Raw genomic sequence first — 22,908 nt, forward strand, 5'->3', positions numbered from 1 at the left:
CCGAGTGCCTGACCTTGTCACCTTGTCGAACCTTCTTCCCAGCTGGTGATCGCCCTGTCAGCCTGTCAGACTGTGTCTGGGCAGTACTTCCGTGGTGGGGCAGTGGTTGCTGGAAGCTACTGCTGTGCTGCACTGGCAGTAGGTGACGTGAGTGAGTGCATGCCTCCTGGTTCCTACCTCTACCTCCTACCTCCTGCCTGCTGGCACCTCCACTTCATGTATGTACGCCGTACTGTGGTACCTCGTGCACCAACCTCGCAGGGCTGGATCGGGAACTGCCCAGGTGGGTTTTCACAACTGGAAATGGGGAATCTAAGTCTGGCGGCTGGACCCAGACGGAGAGGGAAAAAAAAAGAAGAGAAAAAAAAAACATGGGCCCATGGGAAGAGGGTCCTCTTCCTCGCGGAGGCAGTCACCCTGACGATACCTGACGATGTACTTACTACTCACACTAATAAGCTCCCTCCCGTAGTGTGCATGCAATGTACACAGCCAATACCCCTGCACTCGTTCCTGCCAGGTGATCACTCAAATCCCTCATTGATGATGACAATGTCGTGATGGCTTCAGTGATGCCAGAGCATGCAGTCAATCTTATATCCGCGCTCAGGGTGTCTGTTCACAATATATACAAGCAATTGATACATGGTCACGGTGATTCCGTCAACTAATTGTGGAACGTCCTAACGACATTGGAAACCAGAGACCAGAAACGCCCGAGCACACCAGCGCATCCAGCGCACCCAACGGCCAGGGCGAAGGGAGCCCGAAATGAAGGTCCTCTCCCCTGAGGCCATGAGGCCATCGTCACTTCCCAAAACAACCATAAAGTCCACAAGTCTCACTCCTCTAATTCACCATAATTCACTCACTCTTTGTCCAACCCAAGCACAGTAGGCAGGCCTAGAATATATCTCGGCCTTCGCCCCTGAACGGTTATGTGCGAGATGTCCTTCAACACAGACCAGCCAGACCAGCCAATACTTGCTCGTGGCCATGTTTGATCTGGTCCGGTCTGCACCTCGGACCCTGCGTCCTCGTCAACAAGACATGATGTGGCATGCTGGCAGACAGACCATCGTTTGAGAACCCTCGTGAGCTGGCGTGTACGGGTCGCAGTGCAGTGCAGTGGTGAAGACCAAGTATCCAAGTGGGCGGGTTCAATCATGTAGGTACGTACTGTACAAGCAAATCCCGAATGGCCATGTACAAGATCGCCGATTTGTGCGCTTGGTGATACCTCTGAGACTCGTACCTGGACCGTGGGGCAGGGCAGGACACAGTAGGTACTTAAGTACCTTGGCCGCGCAACGGGAGGAGTCATCCCAAGGCTCAATCAAGCTGGCGGTGGGCTGATGCGCCCAAGGTGCCGTGTCGGCCACAGGTGCCCTGCCGTGCCCTGCTGCTGCCCAGGTACCTAGGTCTCTGCTGGCGAGGCGCTGTGACGGGTAAAAGAACAGGGGCCGACAGGGGACTTCCAGCGCCTGGCCCAGGAACCCCCCTGAAGCAATGTGTCATTCATTACTTGATGGAAACCGCCCCGGGACGAACCTGTCTTCTCATAAGGACCATCGTTGGCACGAGGCTCGCTTCTAGTGTGGTGGGCACGATGATTATATCATGTTTGATGCCGTGCTCTGATCCCCTTTGAAATTTTGCATCTTGGTCTGTGGGATTTTCTACTTTTCAATAAGACATCAGAGCCTGCACCTCTGACTGACGACAGAGTCCTACCAAGACTTGTCTGTTCTGGGTTTATACTATATTGTCCTGTCACTTATCACTATCACCTACCTACCCTACCACACACACCTTGTGCCCTATCTGCCTACCACCATACATACAGCACGCCCTCCACTTCCCCAGTCACGGGAATAACCAGCAGCGGAAAACAGTACGACTTATACGCACGAGTTGGGCAACATCACGCCACACCCAAGCTGGGCCCAGGAGAGAGAACCATAGTCTCACAGACAGAAACCCATTGCGACTGAATCACTCACCCATCGTCGTCTTCAAGGAGGAAGAGTATTGTGTCTGTGTGCACATACCTTTTCTGTCTCGCCTTCTTTGCTTCTTCTCTTTTTTTTTTCTTTCGAAACGTCAAAGCAAACGGCAGTGGGGGAAGCCGAACTGCAAGCGTCTGTCCTGCCTGTGCCTGGGACTTGGACCATCCAAAACCACGCCCGATTCAGCACGGGGATCCGACCATCGGCCAGCAGCGGACCAGCACAAGGGGCGTCAGTCAGCCAAGTCAGCCGACCACCCGCACATCGAATCATCCCTACACCATCGCCAGATCCGGCAGTGGAACTGGGCTCACCGACCACCGAGGCGCGAGCACCACCGTCCGTTTTGGGGCCGGCCTTGTTTTTGGGGGCGTCAGGAGAATAAAAATAAACAGCCAGCCAAGCTGTCAATCAACCAATTCTTTTTCTTCCTGATCTCGTCACCCAGGATTAATTAACACCTACTACCAACAACAACAACAACCAAGGCAGGCACTGCAAGGAACGAGTCAAGCAGTGCACGAGTTTTGCAGCACACACAAACGGCTAACAGCGACTGCCATATCGGGCAACCCACTTATACGCGCCAGACCGACCGGGCAGGGGGGAAGGAACATCGACCCGGCCGTGGTTTCCCAACCACCACCACCTGCAGAAAAGATGCCACACCGCGTAGCAAACTTCTTCCGCAACTCCACCACCACCCTTGAACACCAGGTCACAGCCATCAAGAAGAACACCATCAGGAGCAGGACAAAGTCCCCGCACAGGACAAACAGCGGGCTCTCGGACCGCGAGCCCAGGAGCCGGGAGAGGGCCGTCGTGTCGCCTTACGCATCATCAATAGACGAAGACATGCCCAGCTCACGAGAGCACACCCCAGCACCCCCAGTCTCGAGGAGGCCGGCAGAGACACCGGGCCTGTGGAGGAAGGAGGCTCACCACGACCACGCCAAGGACAAGGACCACCACCGCCTGTCCTTCCCGGGCCTGCACGCCCTGCACCTCGGCCGCTCCAGCAAGGACGTCCACACAAACCCCCACGCCAGCCTGTCCTGGAACATCGAGTCGCCCCCCATCATCTTCCATGGCGACGCCGAGACCAGCTCGGGCGCCCTCGTCTCGGGCCAGCTGTTCCTCGACATCAAGGACGAGTCCTACGACATCGAGACCTTCAAGGCCACCCTGCACATCCACGTCACCCAGAAGAAGCCCTTCACCGTCCACTGCGGCGACTGTGCCAACCAGCACACCCTCCTCAAGGAATGGGTCTTCCTGCCACACGCCACGCCTCTCAAGCAGGGCCCTCACCAGTTCCCCTTCTCCGTGCTGCTGGACGGCCACCTCCCCGCCACCATGGACAACCCCGTCACCAGCATCTCCTACGAGTTCAAGGCCGAGGCCATCCCATCCGCGCCCAACCAGCACCCCATCAAGCTCGAGAAGCTCTTCGACGTCAAGCGCTCGCTCCCTCCGCCCGAGCTCCCACACCACTCCGTCCGCGTCTTCCCTCCCACCAACGTCAAGGCCAGCGTGCACTACCAGCAGGTCATCCACCCCATCGGCACAAACACCCTGTCCATGCGCCTCGACGGCATCGCCAGGCTCAACTCGGCAACCAACACCATCGAGTACTGGAAGCTTAAGAAGCTCACCTGGCGCCTCGAGGAGACCATGAAGACTGTCGCCCCCGCCTGCGAGAAGCACATGCCCAGGCACGACGCCGCCACCGAGGAGCAGCAGGAGCAGGCCCGCAAGAGGGGCATCGCCCGCACCGAGACCCGCACCATCGGCGAGAAGACCCTCTTCTCCGGCTGGAAGTCAAACTACGCCGGCGCCACCGACTCGAGCGTCGAGCTCGAGCTCGACTACTCCCTCAGCAAGCACGCCAAGTACAGCTGCGACCTCAAGGCCCGCGACGGCACCGAGGTCGGCCACCAGCTCATGCTCGAGATGGTCGTCTCCCAGGAGTGCGCCCCCGTCGGCAAGCCCAGCATGGTCACCCAGACCGGCGTCGGCCGCATCCTGCGCATGCACTTTGGCACCGTCCTCACCGAGCGCGGGGGAATAGGCATCTCCTGGGACAACGAGGCGCCCCCGATCTACCAGGACGTCCCGCCCAGCCCGCCCGCCTACTCGGACGAGCCCAACTTCCCCGCCCCACCACCGGATATCGAGGAGGTCTTTGAGACCCTCGACGGCCACCGGCCCCTGGCGGGCGCCCTGGGTGCTGGGCCGAGCGGGAGTGCCACCCACAGTGCCGGGAGCAGCAGGAGGAACAGCGCCGAGGCACATCCATGAATGTGATCTCTTTTTCCTTCGAACCTCCACACTTTTTTTCTTCTTTTCCTTCTCCATTTAACCGGGCACTTGGAGTGAGGGCATAGCGTTGTATTTTTTGATTTTTCACCTGATGAGTCCATGAGCGCCGAATGGCATGGCACAGCATTGTGACGAGGGGAAATCCGGGAATTCATCTCTCCAAAAATTCTGACACTGGTCCATTGGATACAGGAGTTTCTTGTTATTTTTTTTATTTTTTTTTTGGTTGTCGTTCAACGGGACTGGGATTGGGCTGATACCCCTATGTGCACGATGCACATTCAACATGGCTTTTTAGAATGCAGCAGCAGATTCAGTTAATGTTTTTAGTATTTATCTCTTGTACCATCCTACTTTTGGTTGGTAACCCACTTAGGTATCTTGGATCTCTCACTCGCATGGAGATTTGAGACTGTGGAATGCAAAATTGGTGCTTGATGATGGTGCATAATTACTACCTACTACGCCTTTGGCCCTTGTGTTGTGCTTGATGTGAAGGTGTGTGTGTCAAGACTGGTGGTGGCTGTGTTGCCTGTGCTATTAGATGGCGTCTCGAGTGCTGGGAATCTTGACATGGTTGTTGTGATTGTTAATTACGTGGTGAAATATTAAATACTGTGAACGCCTAGGCAAGAATCCCCATGCCCAGGTGGCGGACTTGATACCGATGAATGAGGCTTAGATAATTGCTTTCGAGACTTTGAGGATAATCAGCCTGTACTGTGTGGTAGGCACGGAATGGCCTACCTGTAATCAACGGGCGTGGACATCTCGCCTACTAGTGTGTGGTTTCGCTTCTATTCCGTATACGTCCGAGGACATACATGGCGCCTTCATACAGTGGTAAACGCTCAACACCCAGTGTTTAAAAAACAAATGCCAATGACAGTGCAGAGAGAATACAAGCCTGAATTTGTGCGGCCTGAAATAAATGTGGGAAAGGAACACTGAGCGGAAAGAGGCCGTGGGGAATCAACAAGGCCGCCGAGGCCATTTATTTGGCACCCATGGCTCATTGTGCTCAAGTAGAACCGCAGAAAGCTCGAAAGAAGCACGAGCTTATGTGGAGGCAGGTCGTTGTAGGAAGACGACGCCGGTCCTGACCTTGACATTGCAAATTCAATACCCTGGCCTGACACCCTTGGCACCACTGACTTGAACCAACGCGGAAATTCCGAGGTGATGAATATCGGATTCGCAGAGAAAGAGTGTCTGATAAACTCAATGCGTTCCATGTTCTACTTCGTGTGAGCGTGCTACTGCAGCCGTCCGGAACAGTGTCCTGTATTTATGTGAGACTCGTTTAAAGAATTCCCGCATTCTGGTCGGCTCGAGAAAAGAATGCCCCTCGGCTACGGCTGACAGATACCCGAGAGGAACCATGTCCATTGCGCAGATGTGCAAACGAACGACTTGATCCCTCTTCACTGAAAGACCTCAGAGTTACTCGGGAGCCTGATGATCGGTCCACAACAGACGCTGCCTAGCACGTGCCTGGGTGCCCAGGTGTCTGACTGCACATGAGCAATTTTCAGTCCACTCCAAGTGGAGATCAAGAAACTTGTATGTAAGCGCCTGCTACCTTCGGACAGGTTACGTATGTAATATTTTTGGCACCCAGGTTGCCGGCGCTAAAGCGCTTGAAGAGGGTGTTAAACCAAGCTTTTGTTTTGTTGTTGCACAGCTTGGCACGACGTTGTGTATTCGCCTGTTGTCCTGTCGGTACTTGGCAGTAATCGATCGGGGCTTGGCCAGATTCTGACATGCTGCCCGCCCCGGCTCCTTTCCCAAGGGTTGCTGGAGTGAGACATATACAAATCGTCCTGGTATCTTTGATTCATCAACACAGGAATAGCCCTACGGAACGACCTGGTGCTGAGCCTCTGGGGGCGGCCTCGGCGATTTTCCTTGAGGATTCTAATGCCTGCGTCTTCATAGCAGACGTCCGTACACTTCCACCAGTTTTTTTTCTTCTTTTTTTTTTTCTTTACCACTTTCCGATAACGCTTGCCTCATTTCGTTCGCGCCACAGATGATTCCAAGGTCATCTTTGATTGGACATAAAATGGCTGTTGGTGCTAATGGCACAATCTCCACTCACCCACTCCGGAGCTGAAAAGGGATCGGCGACCGAGACACCAACGAACTGCCCCTGAGTTGAAACGAAAATACTCATGACAAAGATAAGCGAGTTCAGCAAGCCACCCGTGTGGTTGCTTACTGGTTTAAATGGGGCGGTGGGGCTTGTCTCACGCGAGGGCGACTCGGTTGACGAGGCCTCTCTTATGGTGCAGCGCGGCATCTGCGATGCCAGTGTAAATCGGTCGTAACTTCCCTTTCACCACAAAACATGCCACAAAACCGATCCGGAGCCATGAATATCTTGAAAATTGTCTTGGAATGATCTGCCAGCCTTGAGCTCACCTCGTAAGCGCACCGCTCGACGCCCGCGGATATGGCTTCTCGAATCCCGAACTTCCCGCGAGGTGCCCTTTACGCCACTGGCCTGGTGTTCCTGTTGGGAATTATCTACCTGTACCAGCCATTGCTTGGCTCGCTATCTGATACCTATTTAAACACCACACCTCCAAATCGTCTTCCAGCGGAGATCATCAGCAGCGTAGAACCAAAATTGGCGGCGGACCTGGTCCAATACTTCGAGGATTTCCCGCTTGGACCCCCTTACAAAGACCGCTTTGGAGAGCTGGGCCGGCGGACCCGAATTCTCAGAGACCTGCTGGTTTCAGCAGACAACAACCCTACACCTTCCCAGAGAAAGCCCCTGCTTGACGTCGTCGACAAGACCGCCCGTATATTATATCCATTTTTACAACGGCCTGGGCTCTCGCATCTCCGCTCGTCGATCGTTCCTGGCTCAGTTGGAATCGTGATCCCCGTTGGCGACAACAACGTACGATATGCATCTCACCTGATCACCTCGCTTCGGCACGTGTTGGACTCGAAACTACCAATTGAGATTGTGTACGCCGGCGAGTCGGACCTATCCGTGTCCAACAGGAATTTTCTCAAGGAGCTCGTGGCCTCTACGGGCCATCCTCTCCGGTTCTTGGATATCCTGACCGTGTTCGACGACTCGACACTCAAGCTCCGGGAGGGGGGATGGGCCATCAAGCCATTTGCAGTACTGGGAAGCAGCTTCGAAAAGGTCATCCTCCTCGACGCCGATGCGGTGTTCATACAGAAGCCAGAGACTCTCCTCGACCACCCGGGCTTCCTGCGTACAGGGGCACTGCTTTTCAGAGACCGATTGCTGTGGCAGCACGCATACGCTGACAGACATGAATGGTGGCACGATCAAATCAGGAGGCCCAGTGGGGGACTGAATACTTCACTCGTCTGGACACAAGAATATGCCGAAGAAGGAGACTCGGGCGTGGTGGTTGTGGACAAAAGCAGGACCGACATTTTTATGGGACTTCTTCACATCTGCTGGCAGAACTCTTTTGAGGTTCGGGAAGAGGTCACCTACAAAATCACTTATGGCGACAAGGAGACCTGGTGGATGGGTTTTGAGCTTTCTGGGTCATCGTACGAGATGGAGAAGCACTATGGTGCTATAGTGGGCTGGGAAACCGAAATACAGCCCGAGACGGAGACCCCGGAAGGCGAGGAGTCGCAAGAGGAACCTCCGGTCAACCCCCTGATCAAGAAAGTGTGCAGTTTCGTCATCGCACACGTGGATGAGGAAAATAGGCTCATCTGGTACAATGGGGGCCTGCTCAAAAACAAAAAGATTCCTGAGATGAAGCACGACTATGCCGTCCCAGACAAGTGGATGGTCGACGGCGAGTGGCAGAAAGGCGCCACAAGGGAAGATATGAGCTGTATGGTGGGAGAGAACATGCATGAGCTTTCCGAAGAAGAGATGGGAAGACTCGAAAGGTCCATTGAAGAAGCCAAGAGAGTGGATGTGGCTCTGCACGTAGACTAATAGACAGCACGGAGCCAAATTTTATAGTATTGTACATAATCAATATGCCATTATCTTCTGAATACCTAGGTACCCAAGGGTCCACCCCCAATGCCTGCTTTGGACCAAATACGACTGACTATTTACAGCCTGAATGTTATCTGATATCTCTGTAGAAAGGCACTGGGGTATATGTCACGAGTCACAGAGCCTCAAGTTTCCGCTGTAGAATTTATCGACGGTGTACGCAAGTCTATCTGTCTTCAAATTGTGGCTGCTTAACGGTATTTGGTAATTAAAGAGACATGTGGCCCAGAGCAAGACTACAAACAGGATAAAGACTGTTTGAAGGTTACAAGCTAAACTTCGCAGTACGGCAGTGCAGTTCCCGCAGAGAGGCCCATGCCTACCGTCTTCATTGTTCTTCGATACAGGGGTAAATGGTCTACGGGACAACTTGTGTGAGTTTAGAGAATACCTGCCGCTTCTTTGATTTAACTTCCAGTTGGGTTCACACCTTGCAAGAGAATCATCTCCTGGGACTTCAATTTCTGCTCTTTTTCGATTTGAGACTCCATTTGCAGCAGGCACGGCAACGCAACAAGAGACAACACCGATTATGCCAATCCAAGCCACCCAAAGGATTCATTCGCCCAGCTCAGGCTTGCTAGCCGGGGCCAAAGATTCACAGGGCGCCACACATATTATCCAAAACTCCATCCCAGTCCGGTATGATCGCAGAGTCAGAGTTGTGCCCTGCAGCCCGAATCGAACACCGGTTCTCCCTGTGCAAATCTTGTATCTCATCGCCCAAGCCCTCCCCCGGCCCAAATGGGTTTACAACCTTGCTCGAGTCAACAAAGAAAGTTGGTATTACCTGCGACCAGCTTTGTTCCTATGCGAGGTTACCTACGAGGCTCGGTTGAAAGACCACTTCGGCATAGGAGATGAGCATGTGCCCAGGGGTTGGTGGACCGAGTCTCAGACCAGCCAGGAAGAAGAGGATAAACCCCGCTGCGTACACGGATTAAAGACCACACTCTGCGAAGAATGTGGGGAGCAGATCGCGATCGAAAAGGTGACGCTTAGAGGGAACTTTCAGGCCTCCGGGATGCTAGAGCAAGTGTCGACCTCCAACTTGACAGCCCTGCATTGGGCTTGTTCAAGAGGGACGGATGGAGTGTCTGCTGGGCTGCAAGCCATCCGTGCTGCAAGTGTCCACCAGCCTTCCTACATAGATGGCATCGGCCTCCTACTAAGGAGGCAGTCGTGGAATCCTTTGACTGGAGAGATCCCTCCGCCATCATTCCTGTCCGTTGTATTTGGCAATACCAGGCTCTTCGAGGCATTGATTCAAGCGGGATGTAATGTGAACTTACTCCAGCCAGGGGAATGCGAAGACCCACCACTTCCGGGAACACGACGCATTTATCAACCTTTAAAATCCTTGATAACGGCTAAAATCCACATGGAATGTGTCCCTCGTCCCGGGGAAGACTCTTGTGGATGGGACAACATCAAGCGTAACGATTGTCAGACCGTCGGACACCTTGCAGTGTATTATAGAAGGCCATTCATGCTGAAACGCCTTCTCGACAGCGGACTGGACCCTCTTCTTGGTGTGGAAAAGTCATTGATACACCTCGCCGTCTCAACTGGCAATGTCCGCGCAACAAAACTCCTGCTCGACCGTTACCCTGGATTGAGCCAGAAACGTCGCTTTAACAAGCGTGGCACGCCCCTGCATATGTTGTGCGAGATCAGGTCGAAGGACGAAAGTAACCCACTGCTCGTGTACTTGGAAATTGGGCGCGCTCTCATCGATAGCGGCGCAGACTTGGAAGCAGAGATCCAAGAACTAGTGTGGCTCGAAGCAACGCCATTACAGACAGCCATTGAAATAGCGTCACAGGGCCCACGTTACGAAGCACGCGGGATACTTGCCGCGGAAGCTCTAATAACGCTAGGATGTAAATGGAACCTGCCCTCGGCCCCATACCCTTCATCTGAATCTATTCTGGAGCACTGTATTTACAGAGCAACCTTGCTTATGCCGGTTGCGGAAGTGTACCGACCTCTTAATAGAAGACGTGAACACCCGTTAGAGCGGCGATTGGGATATGCATGGGTTGTGAGGGCCATCATTACAGCCGCATCGGCCTCCGTGCCTAAGCCAGGGCAGATGTCGGCGTGTAACCTTTACGGTAGTGTTTTCTTGGACGCTTTCAACGACCTTGCCAAACGATACATTGCCTCAGCATTGAGGTACGACGCGCTTGCTGCGGAGGTTGTGGGAAAGCTTCTCTTGTCCACAGGTATCACTCCTGAGGATCGTCTGGTCGCCACGTGGGCGCAATTAGTAGATATGACGATGCTAAGAACAAGCAGCCAGGAAAGAAGTTTGTGGGCAGATGTGATGTCAGGTCGGCCAAAATACCATTAGAGATTTAGACCTCAAGATGTTTGGATCTGGGTACTCGAGAAAACGACGGGAATTGAATAAGAACAGCTTGACACAACCATCGTCAACGTCAGGTGGTTTCATTCTTAATACACATGCATCCCGAACGCGTATGGCCCCTTCACACACTGGCACATGCTCAAAGACCCGTTTCCAAGTTGATTAATTACCTAGGTAGGTTGCCGTTAAACTTTTCAATCCCGGTGGCGTAGTTTCACTGGTGCAGCTTATCATTCATTTTGGTCATCGTCCCTCAAATTCGCTGTATGTGGCTGTTCACTTGAGTGGCAATGCATGTCTCTTGCAACCAGCCAAAAAGTCTTGCCAAGCTGGAACTCGGAACTTGACATGCCATAGCATTGTAGGACGACGTTAACTAAAAGTTGTTTCTTTCTGACACACAGTCTTGCGTAATGATCAATTGCCTAGCCCATACCCATAGCAAGTGCTTAGGTTCTCCTCATGGTGGCTTCTCAGCGAATTCATCATAAGCAGCGGGTCTTTTCTTATTTGAGCAAACATATCTCAAGCCATTTGCAATTGATGACGTGAGGTAGTCGATCCGAAGCCAGCCAGCCTCCATGATCTGTCACGCGCCCTAACAATGTTATGGCGGAGCTGATCTTACATCAGCTATAGAGTACTTTTTCAACAAGCCTCAAGCTTTCCGCTGACACCATGCATGGCGCGTGATTGGACACCGAATCCTTCAATCTGAGTCCTCGCTGGGCAGATACCTAATGTATTGTCCCAATGTAGTGATCTGAAAGTTCCTTCCCACACATTTTGTGACCCTGTACCTGTCTCATCGTCAAGTAAGTCGTCAAAGGATTGAACTAGTGTGGTGGTGTGTTGACGCATCGTCGAGAGGTACCGCTGCATACCTGTATAGCAATTTGAAATACAATTGGGTCTTGCACTTTGGGGTAATTCCGCATACTGCCCTGCCACACGGAAAGGCACTGCCAGTCAGGAGGATGTCTCATCTCATCGACGGTCAATGTCACGAGACCGTTCGCGGCCGCCAACATTGCCTCACTCAAGGCTGAAGTTCTAAGGTTGCCTTCATGGAAGAGCATTAATGATTTCGAGTATAAATAGTCGCCAATAGTGCCAGTCTGAAATACGTCGTCTCATGCATCATCTTCTAGTCACTGCATTGCATTTCCATCTGAACTACATACTCTAACATCAAACAAAAATGGCCGACACCACTGAAGAGACTCGGGTTTCAACCCCTATCTGTCACTCTGAGGAGGACAAGACTGTTCATGAGGAGGCCGCTGCCGCTTCTGTCGAGGCTTTCAGCGTGAGCGCCGCCGCGGCGCTCAACGGTGACCAGACCAAGGCACTCAAGATTCACAACGACGGCCGAAAGACCAAGGGCTGCCCTGCACTGAAATGGGACAGCACTTTGGCCCAGCATGCACAGACGTGGGCCAACCATCTGGCTAAGATCGACAAAATGGAACACTCGAAGGGCGACCAGCGTCCCGGTGAGGGCGAGAACTTGGCTTGGTTAGTTTATCCCCTCTATAGTATCATTTGATTTCACGCTTACATTAACCCCCAGGTACTCCAACTCTCCTCAGAATCCTCTTTCAGGTGGTGCTCAGATGTGGATGAACGAAGCGAAGGATTATCATGGCGAGCCTATTGGACAAGGAGACTTCAGCAAATACGGTCACTACAGTAAGAATTTTAGAACCGTGATTCCATTTTCCTCACCTCAAATCCAGAGGCTAATGCGTATTGCTCAGCTCAATGCATGTGGCGATCGACCACCAAGGTTGGCATGGCCAGCGCCAAATCTGCCAAGGGCGGGACCTACATCGTCGCTCGTTACTCTCCGCCTGGCAACTGGATGGGCCAGAAGCCCTACTAGAGGGTCTCTCAAAGTGGCTCCTGATATTCGGAAGAACTTTTTTCTTGAACGCGGCAATCACTCGTTGGACTTTGTTTCCCATTTCTCTCAATCCCAGAATCATTGGGCGCATCTAGATCGTTAGGGTTGAGCCAATACTGCATATCTCATCAAATCGAGACCTCCTATACGGTCAAAGCGTTCCTGGCCGTATGTTTTATAGAAAATTCATGTGAAATATGTAAAATTTTCCCATGAATTGTAAAGTAAGATTTCAAAGTGCCGAGTTGGTGCATGTAGAAGTGACTCTTTCGCCATTCTTTACCAACGCTAATTGTCCATCGACACATAAATTTGCGATTCAAACTAAGTAAATTGCAATTCAAAGTAGTCCTCTCTCGGATAATGACATCTCTCAAAGGTGTTTGTTTGCAATTACTGAGAATCATCTCATTATCCAATGTGATGAAAAAGAAAAGCGATGGAAATGGGTGCCTATATCTAATGATAAATCTCAAGTCAGCTTGCCAATTTTAAGACTTTCTCACCGATGACTGAATTACGTGTTTTTTTTTTTGTTTAAATATAGAAGTAAAAACATTAAATTTGAGATAAGCGGCGATTGCAAGACCTGTATGACGGAAGTAAACAAATGAAAGAGGAAATGTAAAGGAACCCAAGTTGTGTCCTGGGGCATGAGATGGGCAAGTCCGTCTCATTCGGTACATATACCACTCATATGAAGCAATAACGCCAATTCACCTTCAACAGATGTCCAACATGTGCAAAGAAATTATGCCTCAGAAGCGGAAATTCTCCGCCAAGTTTCAGTGTCTCATCGGCTCCATCTCCTCCAAGTCCTTCATATTAGCGAACAGTTTACCCCCTTTCAGACTTCCCTCAATGGCTGAGCCAGCATATTCACGCATCTCGGCCTCATACATTTCTAGTGCACGGAGCGTGATCCCGTGCTTGGCCAACGATGCGCCCAGTATTGCCGCATCAGTCAGGGCAGTCGTGGCCCCCATCCCACCCGTGGGTGGTTGTGCGTGAGCAGCATCGCCGATGAGGGTCACCATTGGGCTAGGATTTGGTGATGCTGTCGCCGGCTCAGAGCCTTCCACCGCATTGGTGGCAGCGGACTGACGCCAATCACGCAATGGGGGCGGGATGATGGAACTGCGGAGAGGCAGGGTCTGCGTGCGGTCTTGGTATCTCACGAGGGTGCTCAAAGACGGGGCCCAAGACTTGGTCAGGTCCTCGGCCAAGTCCGCGGCGGCGTCTGAGTCCATTGAGCCCCAGTCCCTCCCTTGCGCCTCGGGCTCGTCACTGCGTAGTGACAGGGCCCAGTAGATGTAGTCAAGTGGGATAGAGTCGCCGAGGACCGGATCGCTGGCCTGGACCTTGGCGCGGCCGCCGAAGCGCATCGGATCGAACATGAAGAACATGGGTGACGTCCGGGGAACGGGATCAGCCACGAGCGCGAAGCTTTCCAGAAGCATGGCCGCGCGCGGGTCGTTTTCACCGGTTGCGCCCAGGGCTTCGTAGAAGGCCGGGCTCAGCGGCGTCTTGCCGAGCACCATTCTCATCCCGCAGTCGAGAAGCTGAACGTCGGGAACTAGCTGGGCCCGGATTCTTGAAAAGCCACCGTCGGCGCCGACGAGCAGTGAGCCTCGAACTGTCGAATTGTCCGAGAAGCGCACCAGGATGTTGGCACCGGCAGCGGCACCATCGGTACCATTATTAGTTGTCCCGGCTTCATCTCCGCTGGTGGGTATGGTCTCATACCCGACAATGTCCTTGCCAAACGTCGTGTAGTCTTCCAGCCCTCTGAATAGAGCTTGTCTCATCAGCGTCCGGTCAGCCTTCAAAGGTTCTTCCTGCTCAAACTGGCTCTTGAACTTCTTGTCAAATCCAGGTAACTGGGCCCCAGAGATTGCGTCGAGTCGCCTGGGGGCCATGCTCTGCATATCCCCACAAGTTGCTCGCAGAAGCTCGAAATGCTTGGGACCGAGAACATCGCGGCAGGATTTTACGCCGCGATCCTTGACGACGAAGCGGTAGCCTTGAGTCCGATAGGACATTGATTGATCTCGCTCGTATAGCCGGAATGGCAAGGGCGGCGTAGCCTTCAGAAGCGCATGCGCGAGAAGAAGTGCAGACGGTCCCGTTCCGGAAATGATGATCGGAAGGGTCGTGGTTGTTGATATAGCCATGATGCCGGTAATTCGCTGGTGTGAAAGTGTCTAAGGAGCAGAGATCACTGGAGGACAAGAGGCGAATAGATGCTGTGTGGATGTGAATTAGTCCGATGTTCACATAGAAATGCCCTGGATGGCGAATATATCGCTTCTTTATAATAGATTTATACACAATTCCATGGTCGGGTAGTCCATCGTAATTCAAGGAAGAATGTCGTGGCTCGCGGGACGCTTTTGGATTGATGCCATCCAGGTCGGCGTAACTCGGACTTTGGGGCTCGCCGCCTGGCCGAACCATCCCTGTACCTACTTAAGTACCCGTAGGGCACACTCGTAGTCACTAATGACTTGAGTAGTTTAGCCACCGCCAGCATCCTTAGTTCCGGCCAAATCCAGGCGTTTCAGCATCTGCGTCGGTGTTTTCCGCGTAATTATGCAGCGAAGCAATGATGACCCGTCCTTCTGAAGGATTCCAGGATACTTGCTGTCCCGGCCACGATGACGTTGAACATTCACTAGCGGGTTCAGTTCGCGAACTTTTCATCCATCAGAAAGCCGGCATGGCTAACTAGTCACAGACTGAGGTCCATGACCGAAAGTGCCCTAGTGTGCCTTGAAATTTGGCTAACCAGAAGTAGCCGGACCTCACGGCGTATATGTCACCGCCGGTGGTTGCTTTTTTAATCCCCATACATACAAAACACATGTGGCGCATATAATGGTAAATTCTCAAGACCCAGCATTTATGAAACATAAACATATCAGTACTAATGATGTAAGAACACTAGCTACGTGGCCTTAGCCTTGTACCATGCAGTTAAGGCTGCCCTCTAAGGCGACACAAGTAGCCCAAGGCCCAATAGACGGCGACGCATAGTGAATGAGCGCTTCAAAATGATATAGGCCCGATAATGACCAATCGCTTTTCTCGGGATGCCATTTGCCACAGCCTCCACCAAGAGGACCACGGATATCATCTCGCAAGGTTCGCGAGCTCAAGCATCCAAGTTCAACGGGGATTGGCACGTGAACGAATTGACTTGGGGGTTTTCAAATGCCTCAATCATGCCTGGTGAAGGTCAGCGTGATAAATTGGAAAAGGATATATCCTCGAGTTGAACACACCTTCAATCGCAGCGTAGAGGCCGAGCCCAGCTGTGGCCCATGCGCCGGTGGCATACAGGACGTGCAATATATTTAAATACCATCTACCCCGGAAGAAACCCCTCGCCCAGCGCTTGACGCCACGGTCCTTGCGCACCACAACGCCAGTCACGGGATCAAATCCCTCTCCATCGGTCATGGCATTCAAGTGGATATCGTACGCCAGGGCGATCATGGGGGGAAAGCAGTAGGTGAACTCCAGGAGGGTAGCCGACGCGATGACGGAGACAAAACCGAAGTAGTCCGGGATGGCGGCCGCGATGATGTAGGCGATGGACCACCAGATGGGTACGATGATAGCGTAGACGATCTTTCCCGACTTGGTGGTCAGGGGTGGTGCCGAGAAGAGATCCATCAGGACATTATTGTAAAGAACCTTGATCCCGATGTTCCCGTACAGTGCTGCGGCGATGAGGCCGCTGACGAACGCGATCATGTTGCCAGCGGTCTGCAGGCCGTAGAGGGATACGCCTTGATAGGAGATCTGGTGCCAGTAGTAGACGTAGCAGCCGTAGATCACTGGGAGTGAAGAATGTTAGTCTCAGATGTTAGTCCAGCAGAAGTGGGCTTGTCTCTTGGCGATCTCTTGGCTGTCTCTTGGCGAAAGCTTATGCTTACTGTAAACACTGTAAATAAAGAACTGAGCCCCCCACATGGCCTTCAGAAAATCATAAGGCCTTCGCATCTTGGCCATGAATTCGACAAACAGCTGAGCTCCACCGTATGCCAAGACACCCGACATGAGACCGTTCAGAGATCCCACCAGGCTGCCAGCATCTGGTAAGTAGCTATAGTGTATGACCGGTGGGTAGTTTCCATTACCATCCGGTGTAATCGAGTCGGGATCAACAAGCGCACCAGCCGAACCCAGCACAGAGATGGCATAGTTAGGCGGGCTATGCGCCATGATGCCCATAGTGATGAAGATGACAAGCAGATTCAGCCAAATCGCGAGGTTAGCAATCAGCCCGAACCGCCGCAGGGTGCGGACCTGGCCAAGGGCAAAGCCCGCCACGATGAAGATGATGGGACAAACGGCGTAGCAGATTCGGAACTTCGAGACCTGAGACAGCGCCTGGCCGTTCTGGATCGTGACCTGGCCGAGGATGAGCAGCAGTGCCAGGGCCTGCAGGACGTTGAGGACATGTCGGGCCCAGGACCCAAACAGCCGAAAACCAAGGTCACCATAGTTGCGCAGCGGGAACTGGTGCGAGTCCAGCCCCAGGAACGTGTGCCAGATCAGGTATCCGCTGTAGCCCGCCATGAAACCAAAGACGCTGTACAGTATGATGCCCGGCATCCAGCCCAGCGTGCCCATCGCGAACCCAACGCCGTAGGGCCCCAGGATGTCCGTGGTGATGAGGTAGAAGCACGCGCCGGCAGATGCCGTCCGGAACGCTCGCGACGCGTTGGACCACTCTTCGTCGGTTATATCGGCGCGGTTGGCACGGTTGGCAAAGTTGACGCTGGTGGCTGTGACATCGCCTACGGCGGGGTCGCCGGGGTCGCTGCTATGGTTCGCCTCCGGTTTCTTGCGCAGGACGATCTCGCGCCATATCGAGGTCTTGGGCTTAGGCGTGGTACGCTCCTCTTCACGGGTCTGTAGTGCGTAATAGTGGTATTCCTCGAAGGTGACGTCCGGGTCGTGCAGCTTACGGGCTTGCGGTCTGATATAGCCAGAACCATGGTGGCTCACTGACCCGTTGTACCTTTCTGGCGAGTTACCCAGTGGCGGTGACCGTTTCTCATCGTCTGAGGCCATGTTGATGTCGTAGATATCTATATATCAAAGTGCCTACGTACTTTGCATAAAGCAGCAACGACCTAGGTTTGGCGTGCCGCAGGACTTCCGCTTCGCGGGAATTTTAAGAGAGGTTTGAAACAAAAAGAGTATAAGTGAGTGACAGTAATCACAGGTGCCAAGACCCAGTTTGTATACAATGGGGAATACCCATTTTCGGAGCCCGGATAGGTCGGCACAGGTTCGAAGTGAACGTAACATCGCTTCTGCGGGTAGTGCTGACGATATAATACCACCTTGAAAGCGACAGAACGACTCAAGTGACGAGGTGCGCTAGTACCTAGGTAAGTCACCAACTGGGGTCCTGCTGGAAGAGCTACCACTGCTGTTCTGGCCTCGCGTGTGTCTACATGGGTGTTTTCAAGTGCGGAGAAGAATGACATCTACGCATCGGCTCAATAGATGCCCGCGAAGGTGCCGTATTACACCGAGACCTATGTCTAGGATCGAGCTGAGCTGGGCTCACTGAAAATGACTTCAACTCAACATCCATGTACCTTCTCAGGTGCAGCAATAAGCTTCGAAGCCACTGTAAATCTGTAAGGCATTCCGTTTACTATTGATCGCATCTTCAACTGCAATGCCAACTAGATTCTAAATTAGGGTCCGCAGATCCACCGACGAAGACGGCCTCCTTCGGCCACGCCCATATTGGCCTCTGCCGGAGAACCTCGCCTGAAGTAGTATAGACCGTCCCGTTGCCTCGTTTCCACATTGTGGCCACGACGCTGTCGACGGCGACGTCTTTCTCCACCCAGTCCACTATAGCAGCAAACGCGTCGTACCGAGAGTTGTTCTCAAAGCCAGGCACCGACCACCCGTTGCCAAGCCTAAAGTTCTGGAGATATCCCGCCTGTCCTGCCCCGCCAAACATCCAAGGCGCGTCGACTGTGGTCTTGCTTGGCGCGAAGGCCAGGGGCGATGATGTGTCCCACTAAATGCGCTGCTGTTAATGTATGCATCTCGAAGGCGGTCGGGGAGGGAGGACACTTACGCAATGCTGCATCCCAGGGACGGCGAAGAAGCGGAAGAAATCCGTAACATTCGCCCCGGGCATGGCGGCCTGAGTGCGGTTGTAATACAGCTCCGAGGATTTGAAGGGGATGACACCGTCCGCCATTCCGTGATACATGAAGATCTTGGGGTACAAGCCCTTGCTATTGGGTCTCAGCTCAAAACGATCTGCAGTCGCAACGTCGTTCTCGCGCGCGCGCGAGTCTAGCACAGTCGATGAGTTGTAGCTTTTGGTCTGCCATTCCGATCCATAGTTTAGGAAGTACCGCTCATATTCTCCGTCGAAGCCGGTCGTGCTCGACGCAGTGAGAAAGGTCGGCCACTGTTCCTCGGAGCTAATCCCGAAGCCATTGTGCACAAAGTCGGCACCCCCTTCTATGTAATAGTCATCGTAGACGAGCTGTGCGATATCGACTTGCTCGCTGCTGAGACACGGGCTCGGGTTGCTCGGCGACCCGCACTTGATATTGTCCCAGCTGATGCGGCACGTCTCGGGTGAGCTGACGATCCCGTCCTCGAGCCCGTCTTGGGCATCGCACTGGGCCTGCACGAAGGCCGCCAGGGTGCCAAAGTCGGTGTCATTCAGCCTGGTCGCGTTGCTCGCATGGTTCCAGATGCCGATCTGCGTCAGCCAGGGCATGTAGTTCTTGGTGTTCCACGCTGGGGCGCCTATCATGAGCCCGTCAAAACTGTCAGGGTGCTCCTGGATCTCCTTGAGCCCCTGCCTCCCGCCCGTCGAGCAGCCGCTGTAGTAAGATCCGGTGATGTTGGAGCTGTAGTAAGCCTCAGTGAGCATCTTGCCATATGTCACGGCGCCGTGCATCGCGACCGAGCCCCATGCTGCCCGCAGTCCCGGGTCAGCAGCCCAGGACTGGTTGGCAGCTGCCGAGAGATGGCCTGTGTCGGTCGTGACTGTCGCCATGCCGTACCAGGGCCCCGGGCCCATGTCGTGCCAGTTGATGCCTCCGGCGAACGAGTAGCCGCCCACCACCAGGAATTTCCCTCCCCATTGGCTCGGCAGGAACAGGCCGAGGTTGTAGGACGAGTTGCCCTCGACAATCTTAGCGGTGACAGCGCAGAGCGCAGGAAAGTTCCAGGCGTAGGCTGGGTTGTAACCCGGACTGTCTGCGGCCGACTGCCCATAGACATTTGATGGCGAAGAGACGGGAAATGCCGTGGTATTCAAAATCGATACGCCTGCTGGGAGTGAGCCAAAACCTTCAGGGGAGCAGGTACTCGCGCTGATTTGCGAGGCGAGGTTCCATGATGCCCACAGGATTGACTGTAAACGCATGATTCGGCCGTAGTCCCATGGTGGAGAAGAAAAGGCCGTGGTCTTTTGATGTCAGCAGCGGTCGAAGGGTCGTCAGCTTTATTAATAAGGATTAATCTACCGGTTACATCACGCACAACTCAATCTCTTTAAGGAAATAGGCTAACGAAAGTTAGCTTGAATGCCCTAAACCTCTTTCAGTCAACATTGGATCAACGTGCGCTCCCAAGACGGCAAAACCAAGCATTGGCTTACCCGTGGTCAACCTCTCAACCCCACTGGCGCTTTGACGCCGTCGTAACATCGACATTAGCAAGCTATATATAACCCCTCACTACCCAAATACCATTGGCCGGACCGATATATACTCATATAGTCATGGGCTACTTGTCTCGACGATTCTAGTTAACGGCTACATTCAGATGGTACCCCTCAGCCTTATCCGTGCGTCATGAGGCTGAGGCCACGTACACCTATCGTATTTTTACCAACATTATAAACATTTCTTATTTTCAAATGCTAGGTCTTGAAGCTTTTATTACTATATGAACGTTATGTATATAGTTTTATATAAGTATGTGGATGAGAAACAAAACCACTTAAGAAATATATTAAAATTAAAGTTAAAGAGCTTGCAGCCCGGAGTGCTCTGGACCCAAACGGAAGAGATCGATGGTTCAAATATCGAAACCTCTTTTGTCGTTGACCATTATGGACGATATGTATTTACAATGTCGCAGAAGCCAAGTTTCCATGCCTTGCATGTGACCTAGGCTCTCCTGCGTCGAATCCTGAAGGGGACTTTGCCCACTGGATTGGACACGCCACTGCCGAATCCCCACAACGTAAAGTCCTCCCGAACGCTTTCATCCAGCACTTCACAATCGAAGAGGCTCACCGTCATGGCGATGGTCAGCAGTATCTGCCGTTTTGCAAAGTGACGCCCCGGACACTGTTGGGGACCGCCTCCGAACGGAATCCATGATCCTCCGACGTTCTTTGACGAGAACTCTGGCATGGTCCCAGAATTCGGCTTGGGTGGGTAATTGAGAAACCGCCCGACCCAGAACTGATCCAACGGGTGTTCGCCATTCAAACCGGTACTCCATGCCTCGGGATCCATATGCGCAACCGTTGTCGGCGCCACGACAACCCTTTGCCTCGGGATAATAGAACCTTGTATTTTCATATCTACCCGATCAGGCATTCTGATAAGATAAAAATGCATCCTGAGACGTAGAGTTTCAGCATAGACGGCTTGAAGCGTTGGCAAGTGGAGTAGTTGATCGATTTTGAAGCCGAGACCGTTATTGCCCTGGACTGAACAGGTATCAACCTCGGCTCTAAGATTCGCGAGGAGTTCCGGGTCTCGGTAGACATCATACAATGCCCAAGACGTTGCGGCAGTCGCATTTCGTGATCTATCCGGAAAAGTCAGTCAAGTCTTGCTACCAAGGTAGGGACACTGTCTCTTACGCCCATATTGCGCCAAAGTCCACTGACTTTATGGCATCGTGACCAAAACCGTCCATCTCGAGAAACGTCTTTTGCCTCATTCGGAAGAAGCTGCTACCCCAGAAAGGATCATCGCCGTTTTCATCGATAGCTGAATCATCAAAATGCTCTCTGGCATACTCCTGCCAGACCTGCACAGCATCCAGCACTCGTTTCCGAGCGGCGTAAGCCCGCGGCGCCAGGAACCATGGAATACCTAGGATAGATATTAGCAACAAATGCGTAACACTGTCAAACAGTCATTTCCGCTAGGACTTCGCACATGCCTTGAAGGTAAGTCTGCAAATTCCTGTCAAAGTCCCGGAAATCCTGCAGGAAGTGTGGGTTCAGCCTTAACAAGTGCGGACCACACAAAGCAGTCAGGATCGCCACCGTAGTCTCGTCCCCGATTGTCCTCAAGAGATCCTCACGCCGCTCCCACTCATTCGAATTAAGGCCCTTGTAGACTCCAGACAGCTGTTTTGTTATATTAACTTCAAACCTTTCCCAGAAAGGCATCAATCCCTTTCCCTCGAGGAACTGTACGACAGTCTGGTGGTTCAGATAATCGATCCGGTTGCGAGCTTCCACGGTACTGTCCGGGTATGGCACGGGGCCTCCACCAGAGTCGTCTTTGTCGAATAGGCGCAACGCCTTGGCTGGGACACCAAAGGCGTGTCCAAGAGCGAACTTGACGAAAGGAATGGACGAGCAGACCGAGGAGGCCTTGAACATCGCCTTGATATTGTCTGCGCCGCGCAAAGCGTAGAACTCCTGTGTCAGGATCTTGACGCGGACGGGGTTCTTAGATTGGAAGAAGTTGCTTGGACGAATGGAAGTCAGCGGCGTCCATCTCGCAACTCACGCCACCACCTGCAGAAGATGGCACGTGTGCTGTCCAGGCAGCGTACTCACTCTCGGCTCAGGACAAAATCTCGCGGCTTCCACAAGTACGAGATTGGTAGAGTCCCTAGGAGCGGAAAGACGTAAGGGAAAGTCGGAGGGGTGCCATCGGCGGTTTTACTCTCGTTCTGGCGCGCATAGCTGTCATACCTGATGGTGTATCGGCGCCAGAGGATGACTGCGAGCAGCGTAGCGGCGAGGCTCACCCAATCGGCCGCGCGCCAGGCGGGGAGATTGAGACTATCGAGCATGTTGCCGTTGTCCGGGTTTGAAGATTTCTTTCAATCTAGTTGGGACGCTCGGGGAAGAGGGATCATTGATCGTGTCCACTTTGTGAGCATTGAGGCATCGTGAGGTTCAGACTGGGCAGACCAAAAGATGGCACGTTTCTGAGGAAATCGAACGTGCAAACGCGTCTGCCTCGTTTGCTCCAAAGCTGCTAATTTCGGCTGGGTCTATTCCCCTTTCGTG

At 53.0% G+C, this 22,908-nt stretch overlaps 7 protein-coding genes across 7 annotated transcripts; 3 read left to right on the forward strand and 4 right to left on the reverse strand.

The window, feature by feature from the left end:
- The first annotated feature begins 1,289 nt into the window (after window positions 1–1,289).
- Window positions 1,290–4,782, forward strand: KVR01_013062 (uncharacterized protein). The gene has a single exon (XM_044791616.1). It carries the CDS (start codon window positions 2,670–2,672, stop codon window positions 4,308–4,310), a length of 1,641 nt encoding a protein of 546 aa, XP_044637938.1. The 5' UTR covers window positions 1,290–2,669; the 3' UTR covers window positions 4,311–4,782.
- Window positions 4,783–6,676: 1,894 nt separating this feature from the next.
- Window positions 6,677–8,345, forward strand: KVR01_013051 (uncharacterized protein). Its single transcript, XM_044784587.1, has one exon. It carries the CDS (start codon window positions 6,787–6,789, stop codon window positions 8,281–8,283), a length of 1,497 nt encoding a protein of 498 aa, XP_044637927.1. The 5' UTR covers window positions 6,677–6,786; the 3' UTR covers window positions 8,284–8,345.
- Window positions 8,346–11,719: 3,374 nt separating this feature from the next.
- On the forward strand, window positions 11,720–12,779 carry KVR01_013090 (uncharacterized protein). The gene is made up of 3 exons (XM_044794327.1): window positions 11,720–12,241; window positions 12,297–12,415; window positions 12,484–12,779. The coding sequence occupies exons 1-3, from the start codon at window positions 11,925–11,927 to the stop codon at window positions 12,606–12,608; spliced, it is 561 nt and encodes a 186-aa protein (XP_044637966.1). The 5' UTR covers window positions 11,720–11,924; the 3' UTR covers window positions 12,609–12,779.
- A 389-nt stretch (window positions 12,780–13,168) lies between these two features.
- On the reverse strand, window positions 13,169–14,956 carry KVR01_013030 (uncharacterized protein). Its single transcript, XM_044787658.1, has one exon. The coding sequence runs from the start codon at window positions 14,801–14,803 to the stop codon at window positions 13,415–13,417; it is 1,389 nt and encodes a 462-aa protein (XP_044637906.1). The 5' UTR covers window positions 14,804–14,956; the 3' UTR covers window positions 13,169–13,414.
- Window positions 14,957–15,783: 827 nt separating this feature from the next.
- Window positions 15,784–17,821, reverse strand: KVR01_013052 (uncharacterized protein; the record flags this gene model as incomplete). Its single annotated transcript, XM_044783318.1, has 3 exons — window positions 16,571–17,821; window positions 15,914–16,471; window positions 15,784–15,857 (listed from the first exon to the last, which is right to left on the reverse strand). The coding sequence occupies exons 1-3, from the start codon at window positions 17,712–17,714 to the stop codon at window positions 15,784–15,786; spliced, it is 1,776 nt and encodes a 591-aa protein (XP_044637928.1). The 5' UTR covers window positions 17,715–17,821.
- A 468-nt stretch (window positions 17,822–18,289) lies between these two features.
- Window positions 18,290–20,090, reverse strand: KVR01_013075 (uncharacterized protein). The gene is made up of 2 exons (XM_044787958.1): window positions 18,748–20,090; window positions 18,290–18,687 (listed from the first exon to the last, which is right to left on the reverse strand). Exons 1-2 carry the CDS (start codon window positions 20,059–20,061, stop codon window positions 18,325–18,327), a joined length of 1,677 nt encoding a protein of 558 aa, XP_044637951.1. The 5' UTR covers window positions 20,062–20,090; the 3' UTR covers window positions 18,290–18,324.
- A 456-nt stretch (window positions 20,091–20,546) lies between these two features.
- Window positions 20,547–22,840, reverse strand: KVR01_013019 (uncharacterized protein). The gene is made up of 4 exons (XM_044783670.1): window positions 22,450–22,840; window positions 21,822–22,357; window positions 21,517–21,751; window positions 20,547–21,461 (listed from the first exon to the last, which is right to left on the reverse strand). The coding sequence occupies exons 1-4, from the start codon at window positions 22,686–22,688 to the stop codon at window positions 20,810–20,812; spliced, it is 1,662 nt and encodes a 553-aa protein (XP_044637895.1). The 5' UTR covers window positions 22,689–22,840; the 3' UTR covers window positions 20,547–20,809.
- Window positions 22,841–22,908: the final 68 nt, after the last annotated feature.

The sequence above is a fragment of the Diaporthe batatas genome (genome assembly GCF_019321695.1).
Source record: "Diaporthe batatas strain CRI 302-4 chromosome Unknown Contig00023, whole genome shotgun sequence".
Lineage (NCBI taxonomy): Eukaryota > Fungi > Ascomycota > Sordariomycetes > Diaporthales > Diaporthaceae > Diaporthe > Diaporthe batatas.